At 39.0% G+C, this 13871-nt stretch overlaps 1 protein-coding gene across 2 annotated transcripts in view; it reads left to right on the top strand.

The window, feature by feature from the left end:
- MYO16 (myosin XVI) overlaps nt 1–13871 on the top strand; it is a 478842-nt gene that overhangs the window by 316215 nt on the left and 148756 nt on the right. For both annotated transcript variants that reach the window (XM_033435062.2, XM_033435063.2), the window contains exons 22-23: nt 9088–9240; nt 10764–10964. In XM_033435062.2, the coding sequence (XP_033290953.2) occupies nt 9088–9240; nt 10764–10964 (354 nt within the window). The remainder of the gene's footprint in view (nt 1–9087; nt 9241–10763; nt 10965–13871) is intronic.

The raw sequence follows: 13871 nt of genomic DNA, 5'->3' as shown, positions 1-13871 counted from the left end.
TTGTTGTCATGGTCTGGAACCAAACCCGAACTATCTCTGAGGCCTGCCTGCACCAGGGTGGTTAAAAGGAGGTGTTACAGAATGTAATAAGGAGAATATATGGATTTGAAAATGTATATCAGGTCACTTTAGAGAAGAGTGAATCGAGTTCTTTTAATGACAACTAACCAGGAAGAAGCTCAGCTTTCCAGCAGTGGCTGTGCAGGTGCAAAGTCCCCAATGTGCTGACTACGAATATGGTTCCATTTAGTTTTCTGCTAATAATTACAGTGGCTACAATTTCTAGAGCCCCTGCTATGAGTCAGATGCTTTTCTTGTATGATCACTAGCTCCTGCAGCAACCTTCTCAAAAAGCTAAGGGACGTCCCAGAAGCCTTTGCTGGGCCACGTGCGAATTCAGATGCAACTCCATCTGGTCCCAAATCAGTGCTCTTTGTGCCATTTTCTTTCTTCCTTTGACACCTCAGGACCAGGGCTCTGCAGTCTGTGCTTTTTTTCAGTATCTCTAGGCTTTGCATTTAATCCTGGATAATGACAGCTCTTTGAAAAAGACAATGATTTCAGTAGCATTTGTAGTTTTCAATCTGACATTAGCAGATTGTTACGTAGAAAATGGCAAGAAAATTAGCCAATAGGTTTGTTATTGGCTGACCCCTTCAGTCAATCCCTCAAATCCCTGAACAGTGGTGGTTTTTATGTTAAAGGAGATGATAGGCATGAGTTACACGCATTAGAATATTGGATTTATTTTATGAATCTATGTTGCACTGAGTAATAGAATCCCTAAAAGAAATGCTGGAGAGAGAGAAAGTGTTTTTTTTAAATCTGTGTAAAACCAGCCTCTTTATTCCTGTGAAGTAACCTCTATTAGCTTAAAACCTATTGCACAGAGTTTGATTTGAAAAACCTCAAAGAGAAACCAGGGGAGGAAAGTGTGTTTGGTTCCTTTAAGGAACAGTAAAATACCAAAAAGGGGTGGAAGGTAGTTTGGTTTTGGAAAACCAAAAAACAAGCAAGAGCAGAAGCAGGTCCCCACAGTGCCCTGGGCCCGGGATCTGGGGATGAGGCTCCTGACACAGGACTCCAGCAAGGGAGCAGCCCTTCCACGCCGCGTTCCCCAAGCATCAGGCTCCTGTATTTATGGAATAACATCAGGGTCATTATCCGTGTCAAGTCAAGATAGACGGTGCCGGGAGAAAGGGAACATGTCCTTTCCCACACAGGGATGGAGAGAAGAAAGGCTCTACAATAATAGGAATTTCAAAGAAGGCAAAATACACTATAGAAGTTTAAGGCTGAAACAGATCGGAGACATACTCTTCCCTCATCACCCCTACCCCTGCCATTTTATAGAGAAGGTGCTGAAATCAGGAATGACTGATTGGTTGGGGAAACTATATACAGTAGTCTTGAAACCCAAAGAGGCGTTCTTCAAAAGAGTAAGTTGGAGATGCAGAGTACACTTGACACAATGAAGGCCCCAGAAAGGGCTCCTGCAGAGAATACTGTTGGCCTGGCTTAGTGTTTAATAGGCTTCTCTTGTGTTGTGTTTTAGACGATAGTAATTGACGTCTCATGCAGTTAATGTTCTGCTGAACGTATCTGAGAAATACCGGATATCTGAAGCCTGACCTCATTCCTGCCCCATCAGATAAAAATGGGTTAGCAGACATTTGGTCTCGTCCAAAACCTCCATAGGACATTTAGTTCACATGAAAAGGTCCTTGACATTTGGTCCTATCCAAAATGTCCTTGAGTATATTTAGTCTATGCCAAAAGGTTTTGGACAGGACCAAATGTCAAGGACCTTTTGGCATGGACCAAAGGTCTTACCGGCCAGATATCTGAAGGACATTTTGGACAGGAACAAACGTCCTTTAATGTGTAACTGTATGATATATGCATCATGTGCATATATGCATGTGTGTGTGTGTATGTATATATAAACGGATGAGGAAATCAGGTAATGGATTGTGTATGCCATCATCTATCTCCGTGTGTTCAATCATGTCTCCATGTTAGAATCACCTGGGAAGCTTTCAAAATATATCAGTGCCTGGGCCCTACTCTGATTTAATTGGTTTGGGGTCAGGCCCAGACATCAGCCTTTTTTTAAAGCTCCCGGTGAATTCTAATGTTCAGTAGGATTTCGAATCCCTGTCTAACGCCTGGAGCTCTGTCTTCAACTGGAATGAGCTTCAATTAATCTCCACTTTAATTCTGCGGTGCATACATCATGCTTTATTATATTTTTGCTTCAGATAAATTTCACTGAGTAATGAAAATAAAGGGAGAACAGTTGGTGAAAATTTACTCAAGAAATTAATTTTGTCATTAATACAAATGATAGGCCATCTGGATAAGCAATGATAGTCTGTTACTAAAGAGTGTTTTCAAAGGGTGCGTGATTTTTATTATTAAACCACTCAGCAATGGCACCTAATGTACAAAGCATGTATTTTAATCAGAGAAGGCGCATGCTAATTAAACAGCTCTTAATAACTGTTCATTATCCTTTATGAATACCTACCTTTTACCCACATTCAAGTCTCCTCTGAGGAATCCGTGGGAATTTAATGAAATCCCAACATAATTCCGAAGGATAGAGTTAAAAAGTAAAAAGAATGATCGTTTTGCATTGAAGTCAGTGATATACTCAATTATTGATGGAGATTCATGCTTCCAGATACATAAACTAGTTTGCCTTACAAACCTTTCATTCTATCTTTCTCTGACGGTGTTTAAACACACCCGCATATGCACACACAACACAGACAGCTCAGTGAAAATAAACCAAGAATGTGCAGGTTTTTGTCCTGATTTTGGCCACCAGTTGGTTGGCGGGATGTATTTTTCCACTTGCCAGCAAGGTGGCTGCCACAGGGCGGTATGTCCGCATTCGTCCCCTTAGCCACCTTTCCTGGTAGTTCTGAAGTTCATGCTATTAGCACTTCTTTTATATTTTAGCTTTTGTTCAAACAGTGAGTGCTCTGAACAGTTTAGAGCAGGGAAAAGCAAACTGTTTTAGTAAAAAAGTTTAATGTACGCCTTGCTTCAAAGTGAGTTTGAAAAACAGCCCACTTCAAACTCCACGCGTTCCCCGTGATTTCCTCTAACACCCAGCTTTGCTCGCCTCTCTTAGAAATGCAGGTCCACCTTCAGTTTCAGGGAGCACCCCTGTCCAAAAAGCTACAAGTCAAAAATCACTCCACAGGCTGCTCAGCTGTACACATCTAGCTGGATTTTTCCTTAGGATTTTAATAAATGACTTCTTATTTCTCCCCAGAATACAAAGAACACAATGTACAATTAAAGGTTCAGATATATTGTAAGGATCAGCCCATGTCACCAAGCCCCACCGGACACTGCAGCTTAAAAATAAAGCTTTACTTAAAAAGTAAAACTCAGGAGGGAAGCTATATGTTTTATGAATCATTTTGACCAGGAAAGCATTCAACTGAGTTGCTCTGTTCAGAAGCACAGGCCAAATCATTTTTTTGTTACGCAAAATTTGGTACTCTGCTGTAGACTTTCCTTCCTGGAAAAAAAAAAAAGTAGGAAAAAAAAAAGACTAGAAGCCCTTTTCCAGCTCTTTCTCGTGACTGCGACTTTATCCACATTCACACTTGACATCACCATTCTTACTAAAACAGTGGATCAATTCAGTGAAGCCAATATTCAGTTCAGTAAAATATTAGGAAACAAAACCAATTAAAATGTCCAGTTTTTATTATAAAAATGCTTGAGTCAGCTGAAACAGTACAGCCAGGTTTATATACAGAGATGGTTAGATATAAAGTCAGAAGCAAGAAGATTTAGTCAGTTGTCATCAAAAATAATTTTTGTAACTGCAGAGCTGAGCTCTATTCTGAATGCAAAATGATAAGAGAATTATATTTTACAATATAATTATATATTTATATATTTTAATTATATATAAATATATAATTATATATTATATAAATCATATAATTTATAATTTTATAATATTTTATAATAATATAAAATTATATATTTTATAATAATTATTATATTTGTAATAATTTTATAATAATTATTATATTTAATGTGTTTGAGACATCCACATCTACCTAGGTATTTTCAATTAGAGCATCTCAAAATGAGGGGAAAGATAAGTGTCATATAATTTGGATATTTCTTCTACAGTAGAGAATCAGCCGTTGGTGGTCTTATTTCAGAATCCTTTATCAGACGTTTTTATTTTTTCCTGCAGTAACAGACATCATGTTATTTTCATGGCTTCTCCGTTTATTTCTTGAGTAACCTATTTCCCAAAATATATAACATTTAGCCACACTTTCCATAACTACTTTTAAATCAAACCGCTGAGATGTAAGATCTATTTGTGTTGTTTAAATGCATATTTTAATGTCAAAAAGTTTGAAAAATTACAATTGTGTGTATCATCTAATCAAAGAGAATCTTTTCAGTGGTTTCATTTCATAATGGAGTCATTTATTTTCTGTACATTTACTGTAAATATTTCACTCCAAATTGAAGAAATTTCTTTATAGCATTTCTTAATCTTTGGTAAAGAAATTATCTCAGGACTAAAGGAGTTTATCACATTATTAGATGGGAGGAACACCTCAAAATATTAATTTTTAAGCAAATAGAATATTTTTTAAATTTTTTCATTTTTACCCTAACAACAATTTTCAGAAATTTCTGTTTTTCATTTTATGATTAAAATGACAGCAACAAGAAAATGTATTCTTTCACAGTGGGCTACTACTAGGGACAGATTCCACACAGTTTTATAGAAAATGACTTGTCTTTCCAGAATCATTCCTAGAGATTAATACACCATAAGTAAAATTAACATAGATCTTGATCTATTGATATCACTTAGTTTTTTTTTTTAACAACTTTATTGGAGTATAATTGCTTTACAGTGTTGTGTTAGTTTCTGCTGTATAACAAAGTGAATCAGCTATACATATACGTATATCCCCGTATCTCCTCCCTCTTGCGTCTCCCTCCCACCCTCCCTATCCCACCCCTCTAGGTGGACACAAAGCACCGAGCTGATCTCCCTGTGCTATGCGGCTGCTTCCCACTAGCTATCTATTTTACATTTGGGAGTGTATATAAGTCCATGCCACTCTCTCACTTCGTCCCAGCTTACCCTGCCCCCTCCCCATGTCCTCAAGTCCATTCTCTACGTCTGCATCTTCATTCCTGTCCTGCCCCTAGGTTCTTCAGAACCATTTTTTTTTTTTTTAGTTTCCATGTGTATGTGTTAGCATACAGTATTTGTTTTTCTCTTTCTGAGTTACTTCATTCTGTATGACAGACTCTAGGTCCATCCACCCCCCTACAAATAACTCAATTTCATTTCTTTTTGTGGCTGAGTAATATTCCATTTTATGTATGTGCCACATCTTCTTTATCCATTCATGTGTTGATGAACACTTAGGTTGCTTCCATGTCCTGGCTATTGTAAATAGAGCTGCAGTGAACATTGTGGTACATATGTCTTTTTGAATTATGGTTTTCTCAGGGTATTTGCCCACTAGTGGGAGTGCTGGGTCGTATGGTAGTTCTACTTTTAGTTTTTTAAGGAACCTCCATACTGTTCTCCACAGTGGCTGTATCAATTTACATTTCCACCAACAGTGCAAGAGGGTTCCCTTTTCTCTACACCCTCTCCAGCATTTACTGTTTGTAGGTTTTTTGATGATGGCCATTCTGACCGGTGTGAGGTGATACCTCATTGTAGTTTTGATTTGCATTTCTCTAATGATTAGTGATATTGAGCATCCTTTCATGTGATATCAGTCAGTTTTGATGGGACAATTTAAGGGGATGAATGTGCTAGATTGTATCAGGTATAAGGAAGGAAATATGTTTCAGATGATATTTAATTACTGAATTCCAGCCCTTCCTTTGCCAGCTCTCATGTGCAGAATTTATGGGTCTGTATCCGTATTCAAACTCTTTTTGCCTTAACAATCAAGCATTTAAAGTTAAATGTCCTATATGGTATGTTCTCAAATGAAGTGACTATATTTTTAATATTTTTATATTCAGTGAATTGATCCACAAAAGTGTGAGTTTATTTAGGAAACATTTAGTTTTAAATTTAAAGAACTTTCAGCTTTGCATATATCTCATGAAATCTAGTTGTCAGGGAGCAGAGGGGAAAAGCTCTGGTTAGCCACTGGCCAAATCAGATAGAAGGAAGAAAATTAAAAAAATTTCAGAGATCGTGGATGGAGTGGTAGAGGAAGAGACGATGCAAAAAAAGGGGGATTTTGCAAGTTTGAACAAATTCACTCAAGGTCTTCAGGTTTTAACATAGCTTCCAATACAGCAGCAATGTGGCATAGTTATTTTATTTTTAACTTTTTTTTCAGGTTTAAAAAAGGAGGGTTTAGTTAATTATACACAAGAATGCAGCCCGACAGGGCGGGGGCAAGGAGTCACCGGAAAGCACAAGTCCCCTGGGGCCCTCCCCTTCCCCTACCTGGTAAATAGATAAATAGCTGGAACCAGGTCCCAGTGACCACCGGTCCCTCCAGGCCCCTGGACACCCAGCTCCCTGGGTCCTCAGACTGCAGTCCACCTGCTGCAGACAGGCACTGGCCAGGGCTGGCACAATCAAGGGGACATTCGGACAGACACATTCTTTTTGGTTGTTTTATGTCAAGCTATTTAATTGGGAATGGGAGATACAGATAACACGTTTCCCTCTTTCTTGTTAATTTTCTTAAACAGAAGATCTTATTTTGTAATAGAATGCAGTAGGGAAACTTATTCAGTCTACAGACATTCGCTGATCACCAAATTTACAGAAACCATCTTTTACTATGAAACAGAGAAACAAGAAAAAATATTGGAAACAAGGGCAGTCGCCCTGGGCCATCATTTTTGACCTGGAGCTAAGAATTATTTTGGTTTTTCTTCGTGTGTCAATATATGGTATTTAGATCTCATTTAAATATGTTATTTAAATATCGTATTTGGTATATTTCTACTATACTCTCCACTTACTATATTAATAGTGAAATATCGATGTATGTTCATCATCCAAATAACGTGACTAGATTAGGTCATAAGAGCCTCTACATTTTCAGGTCTCCAGCTTCTTCTTCCATCAGGGTAGTCCCGTGTCTGCAATCCTGTTATTCTCCAATCACCCTGTTTCTGAAGATGTTTGAGCTGCCTCTACTTACTCAAAAAATTCTGGTCCCGGCAAGAACTAAAGAATAGAACTTCTCAGCAAACCATTCCAGCCTCAGGACGAACTCCCTCTGTGTGCTGATCCATGCCCTGCACTCCAATATGTTGCTTCTTTTCTTCTCTGAAAAAATTTCCCTCTAAGATTTCTTTGTGTCCCTAGAATCTCGTGAATGCCCATCCTCCCAAATAGCTAGGTCAGTGAGAAAGTGGAAAACTATGCATGTGTTATTCTTAATTTATTAATTGCCACACCTTTATGGGCATGCCTAGACCACCACATAAGGGCTGCTCTTATGTGTCCAGGAGAGAAGCCATGAACTCCCAGCAGAGGGACAGGAATGTCTGAGAGGAGTCCTACTTAGCAGGTGTGGTGATGATACCAGACCTGGGGAAGAATTTGGGCATGGGGACAAGAGGAACCCAGGGCAGTCTCTCTTTTTTCGGTTGACTGTTCCAGTCTTGTGCGATTTACAATAACTTTGGCATTTACTTTGTATAAATACATCCCATTTCACATTAAACATAATCCTAAATATTGTTCCCTTTGCAAATGAGATCTGATTTCCATTTACAAACACTTTATCGGTAACTTCGATTTATATAAATTATTCATATTTAATTATTTACAGTGAGTTACAGAATTCTAAATATTTCTAAGTGACTTTGGATTCTACCTAGTATAACATAATGCAGATGGGGGAACAGGATGGTCTGTGAAACTTCCTGAGCTCACAAAGGTAGTAGGTGTAGAGATGGGCAACAGGAGGCCCTGGGCGGAGTGCTGGACCACTCCAGGATGGAGTCAGAGAAGGAGATGGACAAGGGGTGGCCAGTGAGGTAGGAACCAAGAGAGTGGATGTCCTGGAAGACAGCGGAGGCAGTGCCCCAGGGAAGTAGAGGAATCGGCTGTAGATTTCACTGGGAGGTCAAGGAAAATGAACACGGAGGGTTGAACGCTGGATTTAGAAATGCATATATCACTGGTGACTTCTAGAAAAGCCATTTTGCTGGAGCAGTGAAGGCAAAAATGTACTGGCAGGGTTTGAATAGTGGGGAGGACAGGAATTTGAGAGAAGAAAAGATAACTCTTTTGAGATTTTTGTTATTAAAAAAAAAAGCAGAATATAGGAGAATAGCCCGGGGGAAAGCAAGACTTCATCTTGGGTAGATTTGTGTTATTTTATTTTATTTTCTAATATCTTAAGATATTTTTAAGTTAAATTAAAACTGTAAGAAATAACACATTTGTTAACAAGTGCTGGTGGGGTGTGGAGAAAAGGGAGCCCTCCCACACTGTGGGTGGGAATGTAAATTGGTGCAGCTACCATGGATTTCTCAAAAAACTAAAAATAGAGCTACCATGTGACCCTGCAATTGCACTCCTGGGTATATACCTGAAGAAAACAAAAACACTAATTCGGAAAGATACCTGCATCCCAGTGTTCATAGTAGCTTTGTTTACAATTGCCAAGATATGGAAATATGGAAGCAACTTATGTGTCCATCAAGAGATGAATGGATAAAGAAATATATATATAATCTTTGCTGACAAGAGCCCCAATATATATTCCTTTTGGAAATATTTTTTAAATACTCAAATATATTTTAGACCCCAAATTTGTAAGTTAATGCTGTAATTATACTTCTTGTTGTTTTTAACGTGCTCATCTTCAATTGCGTAATCAGACCGTATGAAGTCAACAGAATCAAGTGAAGCTCTTTACTTTGGCTTCTCGGGACGACTGTAGTGCGGCATCTATAGATACACTAACTGTGCTGACCGTTCTTGAGTCAACATTTCACTGGTCTGAGATGTTTCCTGGAACCATGGATCTGCATGGCGAATCATCTTGTGAATTGTTTCCTCTTTCCCCACAATAGCTCTGTGTCAACATGACCAATGAGAAGATGCACCACTATATCAATGAAGTGCTTTTCCTACAGGAGCAAACAGAATGTGTACAAGAGGGAGTCACCATGGAAACGGCCTATTCTCTTGGTAACCAGACTGGAGTTTTGGATTTTTTTTTCCAGGTATTCACATAATATAATTAGATACTTTACAGGATGCATGCATTTAAATATACTGGAGAGAAAGAACTTTCTTTTACGGGGCCTTATTTTGAGGATATCTTTGTGGGAGACTCAGCAATTTCTAATTTACTTATAATCTTTCAGTGTTGCTTGAGGAGCACACGACCTTTCTCTGAAAGGGCGTTTGAAGGATTACCAATTGATTAAAAAGACAACAAGTATCAGATCATTTTGTTATAAAAAGTATTCAACTGCAGTTATGTCGCTAAAACTCTCCTCTTGGCATAGTTATAAATACCCATTGTACAAATATAATATTGTATAAAGTAACTCTAAGACTAGCAAGACCATAAAACAAACTCAGCAGAATCTTGTTTGCCTCCAAATTTCTAAGTTTGAATATGGAAAACCTTGGCAGAAAAATATATATATACACGTACATATCATCTTAGTATTTCTGCAGGTGTTTATGCTTATCTTTATTGTTTCTACCTTACAAAGCAAGAATCTTTGCTTCAATATTGCCATCATAAAAACAAAACTCTATCACACAAACATCAGTCTCTATCTACTAATATAAGGCTTTATATAGAGTCACCAGTAATATTTCTAAAACACTTGAACATTGTTTAAAACTGATACCATTTAGCTATTGAGGAGAATAGTATATAATTTTCTACCCTTTATTTTTATAAATGTATATTTACAAATTACTTTATTCATTTTCCGAATATGTGCAATGTTCTTGTTTCTGGTACCAACTTGTCAACATTCCTTGTTTTAAGTACAGAAGTTCTCTTCCTCCAGAAAGCCCTCCCTCATCATGACACACATAGTATACAGTTTACCTCCTTAAGGTTATAAGATGGGTTGACAGTAATATGTACCTACCTGTATATGGGAAGCCTTGGGTACCCACTACCCCACTTCTCACTTGCTGCTATGTCCTTGACTGCTAAACCGTGGCCAGCAGAATGAAGTTATTTCTGTCTCTTTGGTTATCATCCTTGGAGTCTCATCGTTGGAATGGTTATTTCACTAGTGGGACCTCATCAGTATGAACTGGAAATGTCAGTGGATATTTCTGCTGCCACTCCTCTTTGATACCCCCCAAAATGAAATGAAAAGACATACCAAGTATAGGGTGAAACTTGCATTTTTACCTATAAATAGTAGGTCTATATACCAGAAAGAAAACATACAACTTTTCTGTAGTTGGAAATTTTATTAAGGTGAGAATATATATTTTAACAATGCCAGTGTTTTAATGACTTTAAACGACACTTATTTATTTTCAATTCCTCTAATCAATAAATACTACTGAGAACCAACACGACATCAGAGGTTGGCTAGGTGGTGCAGATACAGCAATGAACAAAAATAGACATGTATTGACAATAAAGACTAATTTATTTTCTCAGTGCTTGTATGAACGTGATGAGGATGTAAATGGTATGCATGAGCAATAACAAAGATAGCAAATTGAGTAATAGAAGGAAAAAACTCCTCTTCTTAACTTTCAGAAGCCTTCTGGATTTCTCTCTTTATTGGATGAAGAAAGTCAAATGATTTGGTCAATGGAACCAAGTCTTCCCAAAAAGCTACACAGTCTTCTAGAATCCTCAAACACAAATGCAGTTTACTCCCCCATGAAGGATGGGAACGGGAACCTCGCCCTCAAAGACCAAGGCACAGCTTTCACCGTTATGCACTACGCAGGACGGGTGAGTTCAGAGAACTGAGCAATTTATGGTACGCGCTAATGGGCCAAAGGTCTTAAGAACAAGCCTTAAAGGTTTTGCTATTTTAGAGTTTTGATCATTGAAACTGGGTGAACAACCCACAAAATGTTTCTTTCCTAAGCCTGATAAGGACTTAGCATTTCAGAATGTGGGTGATGAAGCACGCGGTATGATTCTTCTCATGATGCTTCCATATTTATAAGTTAATACGAGCAAAAGAGACCTGGATTTAATACAAGAGCTCTTCTGTGAAATTTGGGATATTTTCAAAATCGAAAGAAACATTGGACATCTGAGTTTACTTACCCTCAATATAGTTGTTAGTATTAAAGTACTTTTCCTAAACCTAAGGAAGAAAGCAACTCTCTGATCCCTCTCCATTGCCTAACCGGCTTTGTAAAACACGCTTCCTTCTTCAAATCCTTCAAGGACCGACTCTTATCTGTCTAAAACATGTCACAGTCCTGAGGCCAGCCTCCTATTGGGCTTCTCCGAGCTGGTCCCTGTCACTTCTTCCAAGGCTTACCTGCCTCAACCCTCCTCTGCAAAACCCCTGTTCAGGTTCTTTTTTCCCATGCACTCCCTGTTTTCCTGCGGATCCCGCCCCCCACGCGTGACGCCTCTTCCCACTCAAGCTGGAAATATCCTCCCTGTCTTCTTCACAAGGTCAAATTTTATCCATCTTTTAATGCTCACATCCACATCCCAGCTTCCATCTCTAGTTAATTCTTCCACTTTTGAATCTGTAGCCGCCAGACTTTCCTCCCTGTTTGGGATGTAGCACAAATACCATTATTAGGGGGTGAAATCCCTAGTCACTCTCTCACTCTCAGTGTATTTCAGTTCACTTCAGCCAGTGTTTACTGAGACTCTACTCTATGCCAAACCTAGGGCACTAGAGAATCAAAGATGAATAAACTGTGTTTCTTGCCCTCAAACGTGTCACAGTCAAGTAAGGAAAAGGAAAGTTAACAAATACTTCCGCTATAATTTGCTCATAGTAATATTAGTCATGTTAACAAAATTCTCTGTTACCACAAAGAAGAAAGAATTTATTTGGCTCCAAAAAAGAGTGTAGAAATGTTTTCAAGAGGAGGTAGAATGTGACCTTGGCCTTTAAGGGGATGCTGAGCTGCCTGAGACTGCGAGGCAGGAACACCCCAGTAAAGACAAGGGCTTGTGAAAATGAATGGACCGTGCGTCTGTTTGGATTCGGTTGCAAAGGACAGAATCCCGTGTAGCTGTTCAAGCAGAAAATCACTGTCTGGGGGACTCTAAGTTGAACTTTCAGAAATGACCTTAAAACCACCCCACAGGACAGGGCTCCCTCGGTAGTTAGGGCCACGTCTTTGATCAGGAAGCCTGCAGCCTGATTGAGAAACTGCTGCTACAGGTACTGACTCCCAGTAACTGCTGTCACCTAAACCAGTAAGAGGCCCATTCCCCGGCACTCAACAAGGAAGAGTCAGTGGCTGAGCCTGGAGCCTTCAGTGCTGGAGAAAACCAACATCTCCTGGACGTGCTCACCAGGTAAAACACAGACACAGCAGAAATGCAGCCTCCGCCACTTCAACTTTCTAAATCTCGGGCAGTAGTTCAGACAGGTGGAAGCTGCAGAACGAGCGAACCCTAGCTGCAAGGGAGTCTGGGAGAAGTAATATTCGCACTTTCCAACATCCGCAGGACAGGAAGTGACCAGGCTAAACCTAACACTCCGCCATTTCCAACCACATCGTAGTTGGGAAATGGTACCAGACGTTTGGTCAAGTGTATGGAGGTTGGTAGGAGAAAAGTCTAGGAAGGTTGTTTGTGGTGAAATCATGAATAAATATGCATGTACACCTCAGGACTTTGTCCTCTTGACCGTGTTAACTCATTGGATGTTTTTAGACAGGGTGGGGGATGAAGTGAGAAAACCAGAGGACATGATGTAGGTAGGTTGGGAAGAAAGGAAGGGGGATAATGGAAACACTCCAACAAGGACTGCGTTTGAGCCAGAGCGGCAGGACAGAGTGGTGGCATTCCCAGGGAAGAGTGAGTGACTGAATGTGTGGAGCCAGGGAGGGGACACAGCTGGAGATGACCCCGAGGGCTGCACCCTGTTGACTGATGGAGGTTATTTTAGGCCAACCAAGAAGGGAAATCCTGGAGAAGGAGGCTGTTTGGAAGGAAAGATATTCCACTTCAGATGTTTGGAATTTGAGGTTTTTAATGGAAATTCCCATGAGATGCTGAAAATACTTGACACTGGGAGGCTGGCTGTTTCTAGAAACCTAGTCATAGTTTGGGAAATGTGTATAATTGCACATGGAGAAGAGGGAGAAAGATGTTAGTAGGAAAGAAAAGTATCACAGAAACGAAGAGAAAAGAGACGTCTGGGTCAGCAGGAAGTGAGCCTTGACAGGACACTTAGGCCAAGGAACAGCTTTGTGAGAAGTTCTGGTGGGACGTTGCCGTGTGATGGCTTAGTGGATGTGGGCGGAAGTCAGTGGATGGTTTTATATAATAGATATTCTCAGAAATTATCAACTATCCTTTAGAGTTGAGAGATTTAGCCTTTACATTTTTTTTATAACAGTAGCAATCTTTTAGTCCTATGTGCAGATTTTTTAATCTATATTTTCTTTATATTAAGAATTTACTGAAGAATATAGAAACAAAGATACTTGCATAATAAAATAACATGTTATTTTACTTTTCAATTCAAATGTTAGAATACTTTTCAATTCAAAAGCTTTTGTGTCAGAATTCTTTTTATTGAGGTACAGTTAATTTACAATGTTGTGTTAGTTTCAAGTGTACAGCAGTGATTCAGTTACACATAAATATATATATATATTTTTTTCAGAATTATAGGTTATTCTAAGATATTGAGTGTAGTTATTCTAA

The sequence above is a fragment of the Orcinus orca genome, chromosome 18 (assembly GCF_937001465.1).
Source record: "Orcinus orca chromosome 18, mOrcOrc1.1, whole genome shotgun sequence".
NCBI classification, from domain to species: Eukaryota; Metazoa; Chordata; class Mammalia; order Artiodactyla; family Delphinidae; genus Orcinus; species Orcinus orca.
This window is presented reverse-complemented; position numbering and strand designations above follow the sequence as displayed.